This window comes from Pongo abelii, chromosome 21, assembly GCF_028885655.2.
Source record: "Pongo abelii isolate AG06213 chromosome 21, NHGRI_mPonAbe1-v2.0_pri, whole genome shotgun sequence".
NCBI lineage: Eukaryota > Metazoa > Chordata > Mammalia > Primates > Hominidae > Pongo > Pongo abelii.
In genome coordinates, this window is record NC_072006.2 from 32,135,471 (window position 1) to 32,157,317 (window position 21,847).

At 46.3% G+C, this 21,847-nt stretch overlaps 1 protein-coding gene across 7 annotated transcripts in view; it reads left to right on the forward strand.

Annotated features, from left to right (window-relative positions):
- The window catches only part of DNAAF9 (dynein axonemal assembly factor 9), a 159,713-nt gene that overhangs the window by 116,346 nt on the left and 21,520 nt on the right, over positions 1-21,847 (forward strand). For all 7 annotated transcript variants that reach the window (XM_024238872.3, XM_054542069.2, XM_063720724.1 and 4 more), the window contains 4 exons: positions 761-849; positions 3,187-3,345; positions 9,228-9,353; positions 12,048-12,085. In XM_024238872.3, coding sequence (XP_024094640.2) covers positions 761-849; positions 3,187-3,345; positions 9,228-9,353; positions 12,048-12,085 — 412 coding nt within the window. The remainder of the gene's footprint in view (positions 1-760; positions 850-3,186; positions 3,346-9,227; positions 9,354-12,047; positions 12,086-21,847) is intronic.

A 21,847-nucleotide genomic window follows, 5' to 3' on the forward strand; every position in this document is an offset into this window, starting at 1 on the left:
CCCCGTGTCTACTAAAAATAAAAAAATTAGCCGGGTATGGTGGCACATGCCTGTAATCCCGGCTACTTGGGAGGCTGAGGCAGGAGAATCTCTTGAACCCAGGAGACGGAGGTTGTAGTGAGCTGAGATCACACCACAGCACTTCAGCCTGGGCGACAGAGTGAGATTCCATCTCAAAAAAAAAAAAAAAAAAGACTAAGCCCTGACCGTGTGACTTGGAGGGCACAGGCAACCAGGCAGAAGCATCCCCAGCACCACTCTCCTGTCTTCTGCCCTAGTTTACTACACCAGTGTATCCTGGGGCATTTTTGTCCCAGACCTCCTTTCTGCCCAGTGTTTTCCTAAGAAATGTTACTACTGGGGAAAAAAGTCACAATATCCCTGAATGTCTGTTTTACAGAAGAGATCTGTGGTCTCAAGCAGGTAGGTCCTTTAATGCATTGTATTTTAACTAATCTATTCACAATCTGCTCTAATTAGTGTTACTACTCTAGTAAAAATTAAACTAGTAACACTACATTTTATATGGTATTTGCTACATGGCAAGCACTGTTCTAAACACTTTGCTTATGTTAACCCAGTTAATCCTCACATCCACTTTACAATGTAGGTTCTGTCATTGGCCTAAGGTCACAGAGTTAGTGAGAGGTCATACTGAGGTTCACACCCACAATGCTTGGCACCAGAAGTCGGTTCTCAACCTCTTCTTACACAATGCAATGCAGTTGAATTGCAAACCCATGACTTTTTCTTCATGTAGGTAATTATCAGCATTGTAACCGGCCTCCCAGGCTGTCACGCTAGCGAGCTCTGTGCTTTTCTGGTCACTCTGCATAAGGAATATGGCAGGTTAGTATGGCTGCTGCCTTTGCTTTGGGGAAAGGGATTCTAACTTGGGCCTGCCTAGGCACTGGAAAACCTTAGACATGTACTGGCGTTGGTGGGACTGGTATCAGCACGGTAGTCAGCCATTCATTTAATATGCCCTACTGAGCACTTCCTGTATGCCAGGCATCCTTCTGAGTATGAGAGAATACATCGATGAACAAACAGACACGAAAATCTCTGCACTTATGGAGCTTACATTCTAGTTTGGGAAGACAAACAGATAAGGAAAAGTATATTAACTAGTGAAAAGTTCTATGGAGAAAATAAAGCAGAGAAGGGGCCGGGTGCAGTGGCTCACACCTGTAATCCCAGCACTTTGTGAGGTAAAAGTGGGTGGATCGCCTGAGACCAGGAATTTGAGACCAGGCTTGGCAACATGGCAAAACCTACAAAAATACAAAAATTAGCCGAATGTGGTGGCATGCATCTATAGTCCCAGCTACTCGGGAGGCTGAGGTGGGAGGATCACTTGAACCTAGGAGGGCGAGGCTACAGTGAGCTGAGATTGCGCCACTGCATCCCAGCCTGGGCAACAGAGTGAGACCCTGATTAAAAAAACAAAACAAAAAAACAGAAAATAAAGCAGGGAAGGTTATAGGAAGTGCAGGTCTGGGAGTGGGGTTTCAGTTTTCTGTTTGTTTTTAGAGATGGGGTCTCTCTCTGTCACCCAAACTCGGGTACAGTGGCACGATCATAGTTCACTGTAGCCTCAAACTCCTGGGTTCAAATTATCCTCCCACCTGACCCTCCCAAGTAGGCAGGGCTACAGGTGTGCACCATCACACCCAACTAATTTTTTTTTTAATTATACTTTTAAGTTTTAGAGTACATGTGCACAACGTGCAGGTTTGTTACAAATGTATACATGTGCCATGTTGGTGTGCTGCACTAATTTTTAAAAAATTTTTTAGAGATGGGGTTTTGCTATGTTGTCTAGGCTGGTCTCAAACTCCTGAGCTCAAGTGATCCTCTCACCTCATTCTACAAAGTAGCTGAGATACAGGCACACACTACTGTGCGCCCAGCTTAGATTCCAATTTTAAATTGGATGGTCTGGGAAAACTTCACTAAGGAGGTGATATTTGAGCAAAGACTTTAAGGAATAAACCATGTAGCTATCTAGGGGAGAGCATCATAGCAGCAGGTCAAGCAAGTGCAGAGGCCTGGGAGTGCATCTGGTCAGCAGGGAAATTCAGGGTCATGATGGTTATAAAACTTAGGCCTGGTGGATGTCATGATCCTCCCATGAGCACAAGGAGACTGCCTGAGTTCAGATGCAGCTGGAACAGGTTGGCCCAGGTGAAATCAGGAAAATCATTCATCCTTCACTTCCACCTGGCTGTCAGATTACTAAACAACCCTTGCTGATTGAACCAGGCGTTTAATATCCAGTCAGTCTACCCCAAAGTAAGGCATCCTGCAGGAGGCCGTAAAGAAATTTGGAAGCCTGAAATTGCCTAGAGAGTCGGCAGTTTAGGATGGGATATTGTAGAGAATGGGGAGGCAAATTACAGAGCGATGCTTGGGAAATACAGGACCTCATTTATTGAGTACTAAATGTCTAACCAGTTGCTCGTGTCTAGTGTTTTGTTCTGTAAAGATTCTGAATTATTCACCCTGCCCATTTATTTTTATTTTTGAGATGGAGTTTCACTCTTGTTGCCCAGGCTGGAGTGCAGTGGTGCGATCTCAGCTCACTGCAACCTCTGCCTCCTGGGGTCAAGCGATTCTCCTGCCTCAGCCCCCCAAGTAGCTGGGATTACAGGCATGCGCCACCAAGCCCTATTAATTTTGTATTTTTAGTAGAGATGGGATTTCTCTATGTTGGTCAGGCTGGTCTTGAACTCCCGACTTTAGGTGATCTGCCCACCTCGGCCTCCCAAAGTGCTGGGATTACAGGCGTGAGCCACAATGCCCAGCCAACCCTGCCCATTTCTGATTCTTAGCAAGAGACTAGCTGAAGCCATCTTTTGCATGGTCCTTCAGAAAGTGACTGCCTGGTCAGAAGGAGTCTTTCTTACCTCCGACGTCTGTTGGTCAAGTGCTTACCTGACCATTTTCCCTATGGCAAGGGGTTTCCTATCAAAAGCCCCAGTGACAGTGGTTTCAGGATACCGGGCTTCCAACCCATCCAGTGCCCTCTGCCTTCTTTCTGTGAGGCCAAGATGGCTTTCTCCTGAATGGATTCACTGGGCAGAATAGCTTTAGGAGTCATGGTCACATTTGAATCCATGGCTGAACCTATGGGGCTAGGCCATCAGGTGGCCCCCATGCTGAGGTTACCTTTTACCTTTCCAGATGGATGGTATATCGCCAAATCATGGACAGCTCTGAATGTTTTCATGCTGCACACTTCCAGAGATACCTTTCCAATGCCCTAGAGGCCCAGCAGAACCGCTCTGCCCGCCAGTCAGCCTACATCCGCAAGAAGACCAGACTGCTGGTGGTGTTACAAGGGTGAGCATTGGAAGTCTCCTGGAAACAGTCGAATCAGGGTGATGACCTTGCCATTACTCTTATTTTATGTGTAACAAACCTGGAGCACAGAACAGACTCTACATGCATGAGCAGTGTCTGCACTACAGAGAAGCCTTAAGCAAGCAATGACCCTATTGCCATCCTATGGCCTATAGGCTAGTATAGCTTGCACACAAGTTTTAAGTTTGGATTTAACATCGTCATATCCCCACAAGGTGGGGAATTAGGGAACCTGGCAAGATTCATTGGTAATTTTTGCAGCAGTAGTGGTCCCTAAGTCTTCATTCATCATCTAAATAAGGGAGCTTCATCTGTTTCAGTCCTCCCTCTTGTGGAATTGCAGAGATGACCCTCATACTCTGCAGTCTCCAGCCTCACCATGCCCTGGATTGTGGCCCAGGAGAGTTTCCTGGGACCTTCAGTGAGGAGCGAGAATATTCATATTGGGTAAGAAGCTCCTCTTTCATGGCTGTGTGCAGAACTATGATTATAGGCTGACTAGCTCATAAAGTCTCTGTAAGCATGATTATTTTGAGTGTGCAACACGGGAGGGCAGGTTTGACAGAGCTTGTACCACTGCTCCAGGGGACCCTGGCTGAAAGGAGGTTCTTTTGACCTGTTTTAAGGCCTTTCAGGGAGGAGCCCCTCACAGACCCATCACCACCCCAGGCCCAGAGGGGAACGCGCAGTCAGGAAAACAGGAGCCATGCTTTTCACTAATGTCGTTATGGTTGGTGGTAATGAAGCTTTTGGTAGTTCTTACAAAGTGCTTTTGTGCTATGTTAGTGTTTGCAATTGGCTAGTTGTTTCCAGTAAAGAATGGGTCCCAATCCAAAGCCCCTTTTGGTGTCCTGGCTGTGATGATGGGAATTGGAGGAAAGCTGGGAGAGTGGTACTGAGGAAGGAGGCAGGTGGGGCAGTGTACCCCAGCAGGCCATCTTTCCCTTCCGAGCCTTGTTCTCACACCTTGCCTCCAGCTTCCCTTCTGTCAGCCCTTTTGTCCTGCTTGTGGGCGAGGTCCTAGAAAACAGAGGAAGAGTCTGGGCTTGAAACCACTTGTTTTCTTCTGGTTTTCCATTGTTTCTGCTGGTCAAAGGAATGGGTTGGCCCACCTCCTTTACCTCCTGCCCCCACCAGTTGAGAGTCACTGAGGGTGTGGACCTGGAGATGAATTCAGCAGCTGGACAGTGTGCAGTTGAGGTCATTTCCATCTTCCATCACTTCGGAGAGCATCACTGATTTTTTGTCTCTGACTTTACAATTATGCAAAAGTGTCAGCTTTTCTGGCTGCTTCTGGACTACAGTGACAGTGTGACCAGCCCACTCTTATACTGCAAACCCAGCCTTTGCCCTGTCACAGCCCCAGGATATGGGGACCTCTAGTCAATTTCCTGGAGGACTCCAGTCAGAATACTAGCTAAATGCCGTGGCTCTTCACTAAGACGCTGTTCTTACCAGCTGGGCCCATGTAGCACCCTCCTTTATAGCATGTCCATCATCTTGGGGCTGGGCCTTCATGCCCATTATTTAGGTTGTTGGTGATGGGAGATCCCAGATGCTTCTCATGTTAAGAATTGTATTCCTTGAATATGGCTTTATTTTCTTTCTTTTTTTCTTTTTCTTTTTTTTTTTTTTTTTTTTTTGAAACGGAGTCTTGCTCTGTTGCCCAGGCTGGAGTGCAGTGGTGCAATCTCAGCTCACTGCAACCTCCACCTCCCGAGTTCAAGCAGTACTCCCACTTCAGCCTCCCAAGTAGCTGGGATTACAGGCACATGCCACCACACCCGACTAATTTTTGTATTTTTTAGTAGAGATCAGATTTCACTATGTTGGCCAGGCTGGTCTCGAACTCCTGACCTCAGGTGATCCACCCACCTCAGCCTCCCAAAGTGCTGCAATTACAGGCATGAGCCACCGCTCCTGGCCTTTTTTTTTTTTTTTTTTTAATGAGACGGAGTCTCACTCTGTCATCCAGGCTGGAGTGCAATGGTGCAATCTCGGCTCACTGCAACCTCCGCCTCCCGGGTTCAAGCAATTCTCGTGCCTCAGCCTCCCAAGTAGCTGGGATTACAGGTGCCCACCACCACGCCTGGCTAATTTTTGTATTTTTAGTAGAGATGGGGTTTTACCATCTTTGTTAGGCTGGTCTTGAACTCCTGACCTCAAGTGATCTGCCTGCCTTGGCCTCCCAGAGTGCTGGGATTACAGGTGTGAGCCACCGCACCCAGTTCCTGGCCTTTGTTTTTAGAGATGGGTCTCCCTATGTTGCCCAGGCTGGTCTCAAACTCCTGAGCTCAAGCAATCTTCCCACCTCAGCCTCCCAAAGTGGTGGGAGTATGGGCATGAGCCACCATGCCTGGCTTGGCTTTATTTTCATTTATAGCATTATTTGGGGAAACGTGTTAATATAGGACAGAGATTTCTTTAGCCCCTAGAGTGGCCTGATGCCACTCAATTTAGTGAAGCAGTGGGGCAATAGAATTGAACTTTGACATCAAGTGGAGCTGTTAGTTGTTGTTTTAAAAATTGAATTTATATATTTTAAAATGACAAAGTTTTAGAAATGGAGGACAGATTACTGATTGACAGAGGTCAGAATGGGAGTGGAGGGCAGGAGGGAGGTGGGCATGTTTATAAAAGGGCAACACGAGGGATCCTTGTGTGTTGGAACTGTTTAGTATCCTGACCATGGTGATGGATATAAGAACCTACACAGGTGGTAAAATTGAATAGAACTTAATACACACACACACACACACACACACACACACACACACACATAAGTAAAACTGGAAAAATCTGAATTTTAACAAATTAATTTTAGAGAATTTGAGGGGCTGTATTTATACTCTGGAATGTTATAAAATCATTCTTTAAAATTATCTGCATTAAAAACAAAATTTGAAATTAATGTAAAAACTTGTGCACACTCAGATTGTAGGCTTAAATTGCAAACATAAAACTGAGCCCGAAGGAGACTTGAATAGATTATCTGTTGTTTCAGAGAAAAGAAAGTTAAGGTCCTGCTGGGTTTTTGTTTAGTTTTTATTTTTAATAAAGAAAATACTGACAGAAAGCAAACATGAAGAGACAGTTTTTGCCTTCATCATACAGTTGGGTCAGTTTAGCCTGAGTGGTCTGGTACAAGCTGTAGCCTGGCTGCCGTGGCTCACACCTGTAATCCCAACACTTTGGGAGGCCAGGGTGGGTGAATCACTTGAGCTCAGGAGTTTGAGAGCAGCCTGAGCAACATGATGAAACCCTGTCTCTACCAAAAATACAAAAAATTAGCTGGGTGTGGTGGTGCACACCTGTGGTCGCAGCTACTCATGAGGCTGAGGCAGGAGGATCGCTTGAGCCTGGGAGGCAGAGTTTGCTGTGAGCTGTGACCCTGCCACTGCACTCCAGCCTGGGCAGCAGAGCAAGACTGTCTCAAAAAAAAAAAAAAAAAAAGACTCTAGTAACTTGAGCATGGTGCTTCCTTCTGAGTAAGGGGTGCTCTTTCTGTCTGGAGGCCTCACCCAGGATGATTATGGGGCTGGGGAGGGAGGGAGGTTCTAACAGGGATTCCCCTAATGGATAGAGTGAATGGCCCGGGGCCTCCTCTCTTGGGGCAGTGCCCAGATGCATAGGCCTCATCAAGGAGACAGGGGCCTGTTTTTTACTCTAACCTTTTTCCATTAAAGTCAATGGAAATCAATGAAATGCTCTGAAAACCTAGAAATTCCCCAGCCACCCTCTCTAAGGGAAATCCTGTTATATTAAAATGACTCCTCAAGCATGGCTTGTGAATCCTTTTCCGTTGTCCTTTGCTCCCCTAAGAAATGAGTCTCTACTGCTTACACTGAAGTCTCCTGTAGGCTGTTTTATGTTTGCAATTTAAGCCTACAATCTGAGTGAGCACATGTTTCACATTAACTGTAAGAGTTAAATCCATGAACTCCATTAAACACCACCACAGAGGGATGCGGAACAGCATGCACACGCCAGCCCTGCTTACCAGGCATGCTTCTGTATGGGCCTGGCAGTGCATGTTGTGGGTGGGACTCTCCTGGCATCCAGGCCCAGCCAGGCACTCAGTGGAAGGAGCCGCGTGTGGTCATACACACATGCCCAGGCAGGGGGAGAATCCCTGAAAAAGAAGGCTGTGAGCAGAGGGCTATCAGGCCCCCCTGGGGGAACTCTTAGAACCTAGTACACCCTGTTCTCTACTGAAGCACTGCCAGCTGATCAGGACTCAGGAAAACCTGGGGTGGGGTAGAGTATTGTAGTCTGGGGATAAAGCCAAGGGCCTTTTTACAGATGAGTTGTTCGTAGGAACTCAAGAACAACTCAAGCAGGCTGTACCTGTCCATACCACCACCACTGGCTTCCAAAGGGCTCAGGCTAAACCAGGCCCATCTGATCAGAAAAGCTGCCCGTTAGGCTTGACTTCCTTACATAGAAACAAACCTTTTGGTGATAGGCTGGATCAATCAGGAAAGAGTTCTCCTCTACAAGGTGAAAAGGCTAGGTCCCCTCTTGAAGTGGCCAGGGGCCTGCTCAGGGTTGAACATCCAGTTTATTCACTTACCCTGCTTTAGGCAGCAGAGATTACAGTACTCAACAACCACCTGACATTCTTATTATGGAGACAGTAAACAAATAAATGAGAAAATAGGGTATAAATAGCTGCTGATTGGGGCTTTGAAGAAACTTGGAGGAAGAGGTAGGGAATGCCAAGAAGGGAGGGTTGCTGGATCACACAGGGTGTATGAAGTCAGAGGATGCCTCTCCGTAAGATGCCGCCTAAGCAGAGACCTGAAGGGAGAGAGAACCACCCATGCAGATACCTGAGGAAAAGAACATTCCAGGCAGGGGGGCAAAGAATGCAGAGGTAGAAGTATGCCTGGCATGTTCAGAAAAGAGCCAGGAGACCAAAGTAGCTGGATTAGGGCGAGGGAAGTGATAGTAGATGAAATTCTTCGCTGCTCCGTAGGGGGTCAGATCATAGAGGACTGCCTGGGACATTGTAAGGGCTTTGGCTTTCACACAGAGTGAGATGGAAGCCACCAGCGGGTTTTGAGCAGAGAAATGACATGATCTGACTCTGGATTTAGCATATCTCTCTGGCATCTGTGTTGAAAACAGATCAGAGAGAGGCAAGGACAGAAGCAGCGACAGCTGGGAGGCTGTTGGGGTGATCTAAGCAAGAGATTATAACAGTTTGGACCCAGTGGGAGCTTGAGGGTGTAAGCAGTGATCTCTTCTAGTTTATTTTGAAGACAGAAAAAAATGGAGTCAAAGGAGACCAAAAAAAAAAAAAATATTTGAGCCTAGCATCTGAAAGAGTAGAGTCCATCTGCTGAAAAGGACAAGGAGTTTGGAGTTTGGAGAGAGTTCCAGGCGGGAGATACCAGTGTGAGCTGTATTTGACATGGATGAGTCTGCTGACCTGGATAGGTCCAGACGCACTCTCTTGCCTGTGTGTTTTGCGAAGTGGGAAGGAGAGAAAGGAGCTACTAAAGAAAATAAGCAAGTGGCAGGAGCTCCTAACTTGATTAGAAAACAGGCCTAAGGACACTAGGTCCCACCCTCAGAGCTCCAGCATCGCCTGCAGGCTTCCTTTTACCTCCAGAGTAGGGTGGTTCTTCCACTCACTCTTGCCCAGTTATGAGGACTAATGGAACTTGGGAATGTAGAAACACTGTAGATTCCAGGGGCTGCATGTCATGAAGTGGAGTGACACCAAGGGACCGAATTGCAGGCTCTTCCTTTGGTTTTCTTTCTATCCTTGTTCAATCATCTATTCGGGATTCCCCTCTTCCTCCACTTTGCAATGCCAGTCAGTGAACTAATCATTCCTTTTTCACCTTCCCCAGCTACACAGATGTTATTGATGTTGTCCAGGCCCTGCAGACCCACCCAGACTCAAATGTCAAGGCCTCCTTCACCATTGGTGCCATCACAGCATGTGTGGAGCCCATGAGCTGCTACATGGAGCACAGGTAGATACAGGATATGGTGTGTAAGTGTACTGAAAGTGATTTGTTTCCGCCCACCAGAAGAAGACAGATCTTTTGGAATTAGTCACCTTGTATGTAGTAAATGCTGTTCTTTTATGAGTGCTAGGTCCTCAATAGACCCCTTTGGACTTGTAGCCAAAGAAGAGAGAGGAATTATGGAAGACAAACTTAGCTTTTGTGAGGGAGAACTATTTCTGTTTAATAGTTAGTACATAGTAAGGACTTACGAAATACCTGCTAAATAAATGGGTGCTCCAACATGTGTATACTAAATATTGTTAAAAAATAATTTAAGGCCAGGTGCAGTGGCTCATGCCTGTAATCCCAGCACTTTGGGAGGCCAAGGCAGGCAGATCACTTGAGGACAGGAGTTCGAGACCAGCCTGGCCAACATGACAAAATCCCATTTCTACTAAAAATACAAAAATTAACCAGGAGTGGTAGCGCACACCTGTAATCCCAGCTACTCAGGAGGCTGAGGCACGAAAATCGCTTGAACCCGGGAGGTGGAGGTTGCAGTGAGCTGCGATCATGCCACTGCACCCCAGCCTGGATGACAGAGCAAGCAAGACTCTGTCTCAAAAAAAAAATTTTTTTAATAAGGCATATAAGGACTGAAGTTGAGTATATAATCTATTTAAATATAGAAATAAGGCTAAAATTGGGTGAACATGATTATGGAATATAAGAATTTAAGTAACAAAATCAGGCAGGGCACAGTGGCTCATGCCTGTAATCACAGCACACTTGGAAGATGGAAGGTTGGAGGATGCTTGAGCCCAGGAGTTCAAGAGCAGCCTGTGTAGCATAGTGAGACCCCGTCTCTGCCAAAAAAAATAAATTAACGAGGTGTAGTAGTGAGCACCTGTAGTCCCAGATACTTGGGAGGCTGAGGCTGGAGGATTGCTTGAGCCCAAGAGGTTGAGGCTGCAGTGAGCTGTGTTCATGCTACTGCACTCCAACCTGGGCAACAGTGAGACGCTATTTCAAAAAAAGGAGTTGACTTCCTTCACCAACTGAACAGTTGCTCCATTGTTTAAATTTTTTTTTTTTCTTTGAGATGGAGTTTTGCTCTTGTTGCCCAGGTTGGAGTGCAGTGGCATGATCTCAGCTCACTGCAACCTCTGCCTCCCAGGTTCAAGCGATTTTCTTGCCTCAGCCTCCCGAGTAGCTGGAATTACAGGCATGCACCACCATGCCCGGCTAATTTTTTTGTATTTTTAGTAGAGACGGGGTTTCTCCATGTTGGTCAGGCTGGTCTCGAACTCCCAATGTCAGGTGATCTGCCCACCTCGCCCTCCAAAAGTGCTAGGATTACAGGCTGTTTAAATTTTTTTAAGTAAAACTTTAAAAATTTGAGTAAAAGAATGCTTACTGTGTGGCAGCCTTCTGTGGACTGTGAGCACAGTGAAGTCAGTGAGTTCTATTCTTGGGAGACTCTGGTGTGGCTGTATCTTCCCTTGTTCCAGCCCCTTTGACCATGCTTATAGCACATGGGTTTTCCTCCTTGGAATTCTTCAGAAACTATGAGGGAGTCAGGTAAGGGAACAGGATCCACAGCCCAACCTGGTATTCACCCAGCTCATCTACCAAATTTGGTTTCAAATGGTGTGTGACTGGCTGTTGCCAGAAATCAAATAAAAGGATGAAGATTTGCTGCCACCAAGGAAATTCCAGGAGAGAAACTCCCCCAGTGTTGCGAACATCATTAATACCTGCCAGCTAGACCAGCAGCCATTCAGAAGAGTGGCTTCAGCCAGCATCCCAATTGCCAGGGAAGAAAACACAGGACCTCTGTGGTGCCAAACAGACCTGGGTCCCTGCCTTAGCCCTGCTGCCTCCCAGCTGCCTGTGAGACACTGGGCAAGCTTAGTGTGTTTAGCCGTCCTAAACCCATGCCTTTCATCTGTTAGATACCTGAGGCACAGAGCGGACAGGACGACAGAGCAAGATCATGTTTGTGAACTGCCTGCACAGTGCCTTGCCCACAGGAGGAACTCCATAAAAGGCAGCTATCCCCATTAGTGTTAACTTTCTTCCTTGAGGCGGGCCTTATGATGTTTTAGGAGTTCTGAAGTCCTGTGAGAATATGAGTTTTTCTCTGGAGTCTACTGCAGTGCTACAGTTGTTAAGTAACTCACACTTTGGATCACTCACCCCGACCTCCTGCTTCATTTGTAATTCAGTTGGTCAGTTTCCTGCTTTTCATTCACCTTTTGAGTTAAGAATGAGATTAAAGGAGAATTGAGATTATAGCATGTACATAAAGAGAAGCATGGCAGCTTTGGTATTAAAGGCCCCTGGTAGAGTTAGATGAGTGTAATTCTTATTTTCCCTTGAAATATCCACTTTACTCAAAAACATATATCTTTCAAAAAAGACCAGCTCTTTCATCATCTCCCATAGACCAAAGAACTGGTCCTGTCCCCAGTATCCCCCCTTCAGCATTCCACTTAGAATTGGCCATGTAGGGACTTCTGTGGTGCTCCTGGTGTGGGGAGCTTTGACGGAAAGCTGTGAAGTCCCATGGCTATCCTTAGTGCTCAGTGCTGCTGCCACTTGCCTCATCATGTGAGTCAGTTTGCTTGTCAGTGGTACTCCTGTTTGTATGGGAAATAATCAGTGACAACTCTGAGATGAATGGTTTTTAAATATTTTCCCCTTTTTTTCCCCTAGATTTCTCTTTCCTAAATGTCTTGACCAGTGTTCAGAAGGTGAGTAATATGCTTTATTTTCAGCTTGCATGCCTTGCAAGTTCAGTAGAATTCAGCAATAGACTTTTCTTCATGCTCTTACCTACCATTCTGAAATCTAAAGCAAACAAAATTGGTCAGAAAAAACTTTGACATCTTTACTTTTACCATATTTGATAGGCACATTTCTTCCAAGAGCTTGTCTCTTTTTTTTGAGACAGAGTCTTACTCTCTCACCCAGATTGGAGTGCAATAGCATGGTCTCGGCTCACTGCAACCTCTGCCTCCCAGGTTCAACTGATTGTCCTGCCTCAGCCTCCCAAGTAGCTGGGATTACAAGCATGTACCACCACACCCAGCTAATTTTTGTATTTTTAGTAGAGACGGGGTTTCACCATGTTGGCCAGGCTGGTCTTGAACTCCTGACCTTGCAGTCCGCCCGCCTCGGCCTCCCAAAGTGCTGGGATTACAGGCATGAGCCACCACGCCTGGCCTGAGCTTGTCTCTTATGGCAACAAATTGCCACAGTAATACCTCTCCTTGAGCTGAGCTTAAGTCCACCCTGGCATTCCAGCTAATATTAGTGGACTGAGTAGGTATTCCTAGCCTCTGGATCAGCAAGATCTTGATTCACTTCTGCCCCAAGAGTGTCGAGTTTGGCCCAGCGGGACCTGTCTTTCTTAATACCTCCCACCCCTGTGCACCCTGGAATTCTCCGCATTTCCTTGATAACATTGAGAAAAATTCACCCATCCTGCAGGTTACACTCAACCTTGCAATGCCCTACTACCTGACAACCCTGGAAGCAGCACTTTCTAGTCATATTATCTGTGATGTTTGGAGGTTCAGAATAAATTCTGAATTTCCTGCAATGGTGATGAAATGCTCATTGTTATCAGGAGACATGCCTGGGGTCTGGGCTTCCTGAGCTAGTCCAGCAAGCAGAAATCAGATGGAAGAAAACAACTCAGTGTCCCCAGGACAGTTTCATCCTGCTGATCGTATTGCCAGTCCACAGGGAGCGGAGGCAACAGAGCATACCAGAGTTGTTGTCTTGGGAAACAGCTGAGCTCATGCTGCCCAGGGCAGGAGGCTGGTCCCTGGAGGGAGGAATGTGTATGTTGGGCTGCTGTACCAGGTAGACTCAGGTCCAGCTTTCAGAGGTCCCTGTTACTTTCTAGGCACTGCACCTCAGAAACAGGATGAAATGGAGATTGGCTAGGTCCATCCACAGTATCCACCCCAGGTAGATTAAGGAGATTTTGTGGAGGTTGGGTCAATAGGATCTGGTGACAGACTAGATGTGGGGCATGCGTTGAAAAAAGAGGTATCTAGGATGACTCCTAGGTTTCTAGCTTAGGAGATTAGGAAGGTTGGTGGTACCTGTCCTTGAAATAGAAAGCACAGGAGAAAACATAGGTCCAGGAGATAACCAAGGAGGGCTGTCTCATCCTAAGATACCTATTTGGAAGTCATGGTCAAAGTTAATGGCATGGACTGTAGTCAGCCAGTATCCAGGTATAGAGCTGAAAAGATTAGAAGGCTAGAGATGGGGTGAGGGTGGAGGTTCCAGGACACAGAAAGAGAAGAAGCAGGGAAGAGCATTGCCTGAGACATTGAGGAAGGAGAAAAAGAGATCCACGATGTCTAATGCTACAGAGACCTTGAGGGAAGAACAGAGAAAAGCCCACTGGCTCTGCAAGTGAGAAGGACCCTGATGACCTGAGTAGGAGGATCTGAGTGGAGAGGTGAGGGCTGAAGCCAGCTCCAAGTGGACCAGTGGCCAAGTGAGATACTGGAAGCCAGCAGGTGCAGATGATATTCTAGAGTGCTTGGGGCTGTAAAAAGGAAGATGGCTAGAGAATACTTCCAAGAATTGTCATTTCTGAATGATCAGTTCCTCCTTATTTGCTGCTGAGAAAGCCTGTGGGCTGCAAGGAGATACTAGGTTTGATAGAGGGGACCCCTGAGAAGGAAGGGCTAGGGTCCAGAGCCCAGACTGGAAGTGAAGATTGACTCAGAGAAGCAGTGTCCTCCTTGAGAAGGGCTTTAGTTGGAAGCAGGTGAAGTTGAGGAAGTGTTTGCCTAGGGGGCAGTATTGACCATCAGGTGTGCCTAGGACTTGCTGACCTGTCCAGCCTCAGGCCCTGCCTTATTCTTGTAAATGCTGGAGGCTTCTTTTCCTTTCAGAGCCCCTTGTCCACCGTGTGATGATTGGCACCCTAGTGCACCTCAGCTCCTTGGCATTCTCCCTCAGTGTCCCTCTTCTTTTTTGCATGAGGAACAAGCACAGATGGTGGGGCTTCCCTGGCAGAGAGCCTTGGGGAAGTGTTCTGTTTTCATCATCATTGAATCAGGGGCAGCCCTGGGCTTGTCTCACAAGAGGAAAGCCCCTTTTAGTCTGAACCCTTTGAGGCCAAAACAGACTGTTCTCTCTGGCACTTGGTAGGCATGTTTCATTTATACTGCCTTTCAACTCATTGTGCAAAGACAATGTGTGTTAAACTTTGTGCTTGTGTAGAGCTAGGGGTGTGATCAGAAGTGTGCTGATCACCTTCAGGCCACATATGCTGTTTTCGGAACTCCTCCAAGGGGCTCATGGAGTGACAGTGCCTTGCTTCTGGGCCCATGGGACCCTGTGGACTGGCTTGACCAGGCTTGCCGTGGGCATGGGCTGTCTGGGGAGGGAGGAGATAAAAGGCAAGTATTTCTTTTCTCCTAGGAGATTTGGTAGCTGGCTTGGAGGTGGGATCTGCCAGCAGTAGACAAATACTTCATGTCCTAAGGGAGCATATTTCCTCCCTTTGCTCCTGTTCATGAGTCAGGCTACCCGATTCATAAGAGATTATTTTCCAGTTAGAAAAGGACTATGTTGCAGCCCCAAGACAATGTGTATTATAGAAATCAAAGGACTGAGAAATAATCTCAGTGCTTAAACAGCAAGTAAGACTCATTATAATGCTGGTGTGAGAGCAAAGTGGAGATACTTTACTGTCATGGCCTGCTTTTAAAAGCATCTGTAGATAGAAGAAGTCACCTTTGTTTTCTGCTGGGCTTCTGGAATGCTTTAGCCCAGACTGGGATGGTCAGCCAGACAATAGGGATGTTTCTCTGCTCTTGGCAATAGGATAGGCCAGGCTGCCTGCTCGCTCACAGCCCAGACTGGTAAGACCTTGGCCAAATCTGGCTGTCCACTCCTTGATACAGAACAGAAGGAAGCTGCTGGCCCAAACAAGGTGGAACCACTCACTGTGGCCTCTTCACCCTGTGCTCCAGATAACTGCTATACCTGCCTCACAGATGGCATTTCCTCTTGGCAGGTGGCAGTTTACATAGCTGGCCTAAGGAATGCTGGGGATAATCCTCTTGCTTGTTTCCCTATAAAGCAAAGCCCCCTTTCTGTGCCCAGTTCCTGACCTAGAATCCCAGCCCCACAAGCTTTGTCCATATGGTACATGTGCAGCAGACAGGACTTTGTACAAGTTGTGTCTGTCAGAGACCCAGATCCCAGCCTTTTCTTGGGCAGGCCAGGCCTGTGCTTGTGACCCTGGTGCACCACTGCTCATATGGCCACATTTGCACTAGTCTGACACTTTGGTTTCTTTTGCCCAAGAAGATACCAAACAGAGTCCTAGGGTATTTATAGATCTTCCCTCAACCTTTGCTGGCTCTTCACTGCCAGACCTGCCAGAGCTCTTCTTGCCTTCCACCCTGGGAATCTGGCAGGCCCTTCGTAGGATATGGCTCCCATGTCTGCCATCTCTAGAATGTGCTGAGCCTTCTAAGATCCTGCTTGCCTCCCCACTGTGCCACATTTTGGACTTGGCCTCCTGACTTTGCCTTACTCAGTTTCCAGAGGCCCTACTTTCTGTGGCTGCACCAGGGCGTGGGATTCTGGCATCAAGCTTTCCAGGTTGGCTTTGCTGCCTCATCTGCAGCCTCCAGAGTGCACTGCAGAGTGACCTTTCCAAATGGCCATGTGAACACAGGTACCAAAGACTAGAGGCAGGGGACCAGGGGTCCTGGAATCTGCCTTCAAACTATTGCTTGCCCCTCATGTAAATCACCAGTGTCACCTTGGTTAGAGGTTTTTCTGACACTGTTTTAGGAGTTTCATCTTAATATTAAAGCTTCTTAACAGAAAGGGTATGTGAGGAACCCTTTCAAAATAGAATAAACAAGATGTTGATGAATTCTTCCTTTGAATTGGTTTAGTTATGTGCTGTTACCACAACTAGGTCATCCACAAAGACCTTGAGGATAGAGATGGTGGTGGTGGTGGTGGTGGTGGTGGTTGTTGAGACGGAATATCGCTCTGTCACCCAGGCTGGAGTGCAGTGGTGCAATCTCAACTCACTGCAAACTTTGCCTCCCGGGTTTGAGTGATTCTCCTGTCTCAGCCTCCTGAGTAGCTGGGATTACAGGCGCACACCACCACACCTGGCTAATTTTTGTATTTTTAGTAGAGATAGGATTTCACCATGTTGGTCAGACTGGTCTTGAACTCCTGACCTCATGATCCACCCACCTCGGCCTCCCAAAGTGCTAGGATTACAGGCGTGAGCTACCACGCCCGGCCAGAGGATTTTTGTTCTTGTTTTTGTTTTTGTTTTGAGAGAGAGTTTCACCCTTGTTGCCCAGGCTGGAGTGCCATGGCGTGATCTTGGCTCACCGCAACCTCTGCTTCCCTGGTTCAAGCAATTCTCCTGCCTCAGCTTCCCGAGTAGCTGGGAATTATGGGCGCCCGCCGCCACGCCCAGCTAATTTTTTGTGTTTTTAGTAGAGATGGGGTTTTACTATGTTGGCCAGGCTGGTCTCAAACTCCTGACCTCAGGTGATCCACCCGCCTTGGCCTCCCAAAGTGCTGAGATTATAGGCATGAGCCACTGTGCCTGGCTAAGGTTAGAGGTTTTGAATGCTTAAGAAAAGTGAGCTGGGCACAGTGGCTCATGCCTGTATTGCCAGCACTTTGGGAGGCCAAGGCAGGTTGAATCACTTGAGCTCAGGAGTTCAAAACTAGCCTGGACAACATGGCGAAACCCTGTCTCTACAAAGAATACAAAAATTAGCTGGGTGTGGTAGCACATGCCTGTAGCCCCAGCTACTTGGGAGGCTAAAGTGGGAGGATCACTTGAGCCCCAGAAGCAGAGGTTGCAGTGAACCAAGATCGTGCCACTACACTCCAGCCTTGGGTACTAGAGCAAGACTCTGTCTCAAAAAAAAAAAAAGAAGAAAAGAAAACGTGATTCTGTATATTCCTACATATTTGCACTTGCATGCCTAGACCATCTGAGGAAGTATACCCAAACACTAGTTATCAGTGGTGCCTCCAAGAGGAGAACTGGGGCTTGGTGAGCCCCAGGAGGAGGAGGGAGGAGGAAAAAAAAATTTATTTTATTTTATTTTATTTTATTTTATTTTTTTGAGATGGAGTCTCACTCTGTCCCCCAGGCTGGAGTGCAGTGGTGCAATCTCGGCTCACTGCAAGCTCCGCCTGCCAGGTTCATGCCATTCTCTTGCCTCAGCCTCCTAAGTAGCTGGGACTACAGGTGCCTGCCACCACACCCGGCTAATTTTTTGTATTTTTAGTGGAGACGGGGTTTCACCGTGTTAGCCAGGATGGTCTTGATCTCCTGACCTCATGATCTGCCCATCTCAGCCTCCCAAAGTGCTGGGATTACAGGCATGAGCCAACACGCCTGGCCGAAAATTTTTACTTACAGATACCTTAAAAGAGTAGGTCTCATGTCTCAGAACCAAGGAATGGATCCAAAATGGTAAGTAAGCACTTAGGAAGCAGCTTCTGTGCTTAGCAGGCAAGTCCTAACTCCGGAAGGTCTTTGGCCCCAGGCACATAGCTTAGCCTTTGTGTGGGCCCTTTCCTCATTGTCGCAGGGACTATTGGCATGCACGCTCCTAAGCCCTGTTCCATGATCTTGAATGGAATGCATCCAGATGGATTTGTGAGGTTAGATTCAGTCTTGAGAGTTTGGGGACACTTTTTTCACAGGTGTTACTGGTAAGAGGAAGGAAGAGACTAGAGGCAGGGGGTCAGGGGTCCTGGAATCTGCCTTCAAACTATTCCTTTCCCCCCATCTAAACCATGAGTGTAGCTTCCTTCGCTTGTGGAAATTGTATGACTTAGTTTCCCAGTGGTTGATATGGCCAAGACCCAATGCCACAGCCACTGTCTGACAAGCCCCTCTATGTACAGGGAGAAGTCTAATTCTCAGGCTGATGCTCAGTTGACAGTGCTGATAGTGGTAGTGGTGGAGACGATAGATTGTATTTCATGGATTCTTACTCTCTGTAGGCCCTATGATAAGCCTCGGTTTTATTGATAACCTAGAGTGATGTGTTACGGTTCCCATCTTACAGAGGAAGATATTTGGTTTCAGAGAGAAAGTAGAGCAATTTGTCTAGTATCACCCATTAGTAATTAGCGGTACTCAAAATTCAAACTCAGGTTCGCCTGGCTCTAAATGCCTTAGTCTTTACATTATGGTAGTTTTTCCCATAGAGGAAGAAGATAAATAATCTAAGTCCAGGCCAGGCGCAGTGGCTCACACGGGCAATCCCAGCACTTTGGGAGGCCAAGGCAGGTGGATCACCTGAGGTCAGGAGTTTAAGACCAGCCTGGCCAACATGGTGAAACCCTCTGTCTACTAAAAGTACAAAAATTAAACGGGTGCAGTGGTGTGTGCCTGTAATTCCAGCTACTCAGGAGGCTGAGGCAGGAGAATTGCTTGAACCCGGGAGGTGGAGGTTGCAACGAGCCGAGATCACACCACTGCACTGCAGCCTGGGCGACCCAGTGAGACTCTGTCTCAAAAAAAAAAAAAAAAGAATATAAGTCCTATGTTTTAAGTGCCACCTGTGTTATTCAAAAGAACTTTTTTCCTTCTTTTTTTAGTTCAGAGAAGGGGAGAGAGCAGGATGGCATGAGGGGAGGACTAGGATGATAAGATGTTAAGAAAGATTTGAAGGAAGATGTAAGCTTTACCAAAATTAAAAAGTAAAGGGAGTAAGTGGGGGGAAAAGGTGCAGAACAGTGTAATGTGTCACTACTTGTGGAAAAAATTATACTCAACACTTTTGTATATACTCAGCAGATCTGGAAGAAGAGGTAAGAATCTGATAACTGCAGTTGCCTCCAGGGAAGGGAATTTAGGTGTCTGGAGAGGAAAGGAATTATTTGATTTTCTTTGTGAACCCTTCTGATATAAATTAGATGTTTGTCCCCTCCAAATCTCATGTTGAAACATAATCCCCAGTGTTGAAAGTGGGGCCTAGTGGGAGCTGTTTGGGTCATGGGGGAGATCCCTCATGAATGGCTTGGTGCTGTCCTTGTGATAGTGAGTGAGTTCTTAACTCTGAGTTCACAGGAGACCTGGTTGTTTAAAGGAGTGTGGCACCTCCCCCGCCCCTTCTTGCTCCTGCCCTCACCACTGTGATGTGCTGGCTCCCAGGCCTTCTACCATGATCTTAAGCTTCCTGAGGCCTCCCCAGAAGCCGATGCCAGCGCCACGCTTCCTGGAAAGCCTGCAGAACCTTTAGCCAATTAAGCTAAAAGTTCTTTATAAATTAGCCTCAGGTATTTCTTTACAGCAACCCCAAAACAGCCTAACACACTTTCTATATGTTCTGAGTTTTGCCCTCAATAACTGAATACAGCTAATTTTTTTAACTTAACACTTGACTGAAGTAAATAGTATCAGTATAGAGTCTTCATTACTGAATATTCATTATTTAGGATTCTGCAATTACAAGGTCACTTAGGAAAGCAGAAATCTCCATAATTTAGAGATATTCACTTAAGAACTATTTGTTTATAAAACTACTCTCACCAGGCGCGGTGGCTCACGCCTGTAATCACAGCACTTTGGGAGGCTGAGGCAGGCAGATCACCTGAGGTCAGGAGTTCGAGACCAGCCTGACCAACATGGAGAAACTCCATCTCTACTAAAAAATATAAAATTAGCCCGGCATGTTGGTGCATGCGTGTAATCCCAGCTACTCGGGAGGCCAGGAGTGTCTGAGGCAGGGGAATCACTTGAACCCAGGAGGTGGAGGTTGCGGTGAGCCGAGATTGCACCATTGCACTCCAGCCAGGGCAACAAGAGCAAAACTCCATCTCAAAAAATAATAATTAAAAAAAAAAATAAAACTACTCTCTATTAGTAAATGGGTTGGTGATGAGCATTGAATCTTTTTAAGTATAGAATTATAACACCTGTGAGAATTCTATTACAAAATAGAATATAAATGTTGAAAGCCTATCTATGAAATTATATTTTATAAAAAATAAGCAGAGGAGAGATACTCTTTACATCTTTCAGAATGGGAGATTGATAAAGTTTAAAGCTGTTAAATCAAGTTATAAAGGGTTAAGTATACTCTTTAAAGATATAAAAGTGACCACTAGAGGAACTGAAAATCCTAATGAAGCTGGGTGCCGTGGCTCACGCCCATAATCCCAGCACTTTAGAGGAGGCCAGGGCATGAGGATCACTTGAGCCCAGGAGTTTGAGACCAGCCTGGGCAACAAAATGAGACCCAGTGTCTAAAAAAATTAAAAAATTAGCCAAGCATGGTGGCATGCACACCTGTGGTCCCAGCTACACAGGAGGCTGAGGCAGGAGGATTGCTTGAGCCCAGGAGGTCAATGCTTCAGTGAGCCACTGAATATATAAATATATATAATATGTAGACTTCCTTTGGTTCCTGATTCAAAAATTATTAACTAAGAAAACATTTATAAGACAGAGAAATTTGAACACAGACTGGATTTTTTTATATTAAGGAGTTCATTGTTAATATTTTTAGAGTCCTTCTATTATGGAAATACACGTTGAAGTATTTTTGTTTGAAATAATTGGATATCTGGGATTGACTTCAAAATCATACAGCAGGGGAGCCGGGGATGAGCTGGGTGGAGTGTAGATGAAATACGATTAGCTGAGTGTTGGTAGTTCCTGAAACCAGGTGATGGGAGTTCATTCTACTATTTTTCTAGTTGTGTAAGTGTTTGAAATTTTCTACAATATTAAGAAGTACGGCTGGGTGTAGTGGCTCACACCTGTAATCCCAGCACTTTGGGAGGCCGAGGCAGGCAGATCACGAGGTCGGGAGTTCAAGACCAGCCTGACCAACGTGGAGAAACCCTATCTCTACTAAAAATACAAAATAAGCTGGGCGTGGTGGCACACACCAGTAATCCCAGCTACTTAGGAGGCTGAGGCAGGAGAATTCCTTGAACATGGGAGGTGGAGATTGTAGTGAGCTGAGATTGCAACATTGCACTCCAGCCTGGGCAACAAGAGTGAAACTCCGTCTCAAAAAAAAAAGAAGTAAATAAAAATTATTGAATAACAAAAATGCAAAATAAATAATCTTATATATATGCTATGATTATAACTGTGTTAAAATAGGAATGAATATGGAAGGGGTATTATAATTATCTTGGGGTGGTGAAGTGTGGTAAGTTTCCTGATTTCCAAATTCTCTGTGGTCCTGTGAATTTTACTTCTGTATTTTCACCAAAAGTTGGGAGTGATCATGGCCCACCCTGCAACCTCTTCTTACATGGGCCACCCTTTCTTACCACGTGACTAAAACCTGTTAGCATTTATCTTGGAATCATGTGACTCCCTGTGCACAGTATCTTGGTGGTGCACTCTTTGAGGATATAATGAATAACCCCTGTTATATGGTGAGTTTTTGATCATTGTGTTGTTCTGAACTGGTGAAGGTAAATGGCACCAGTTCCTGATGATGCTAAAT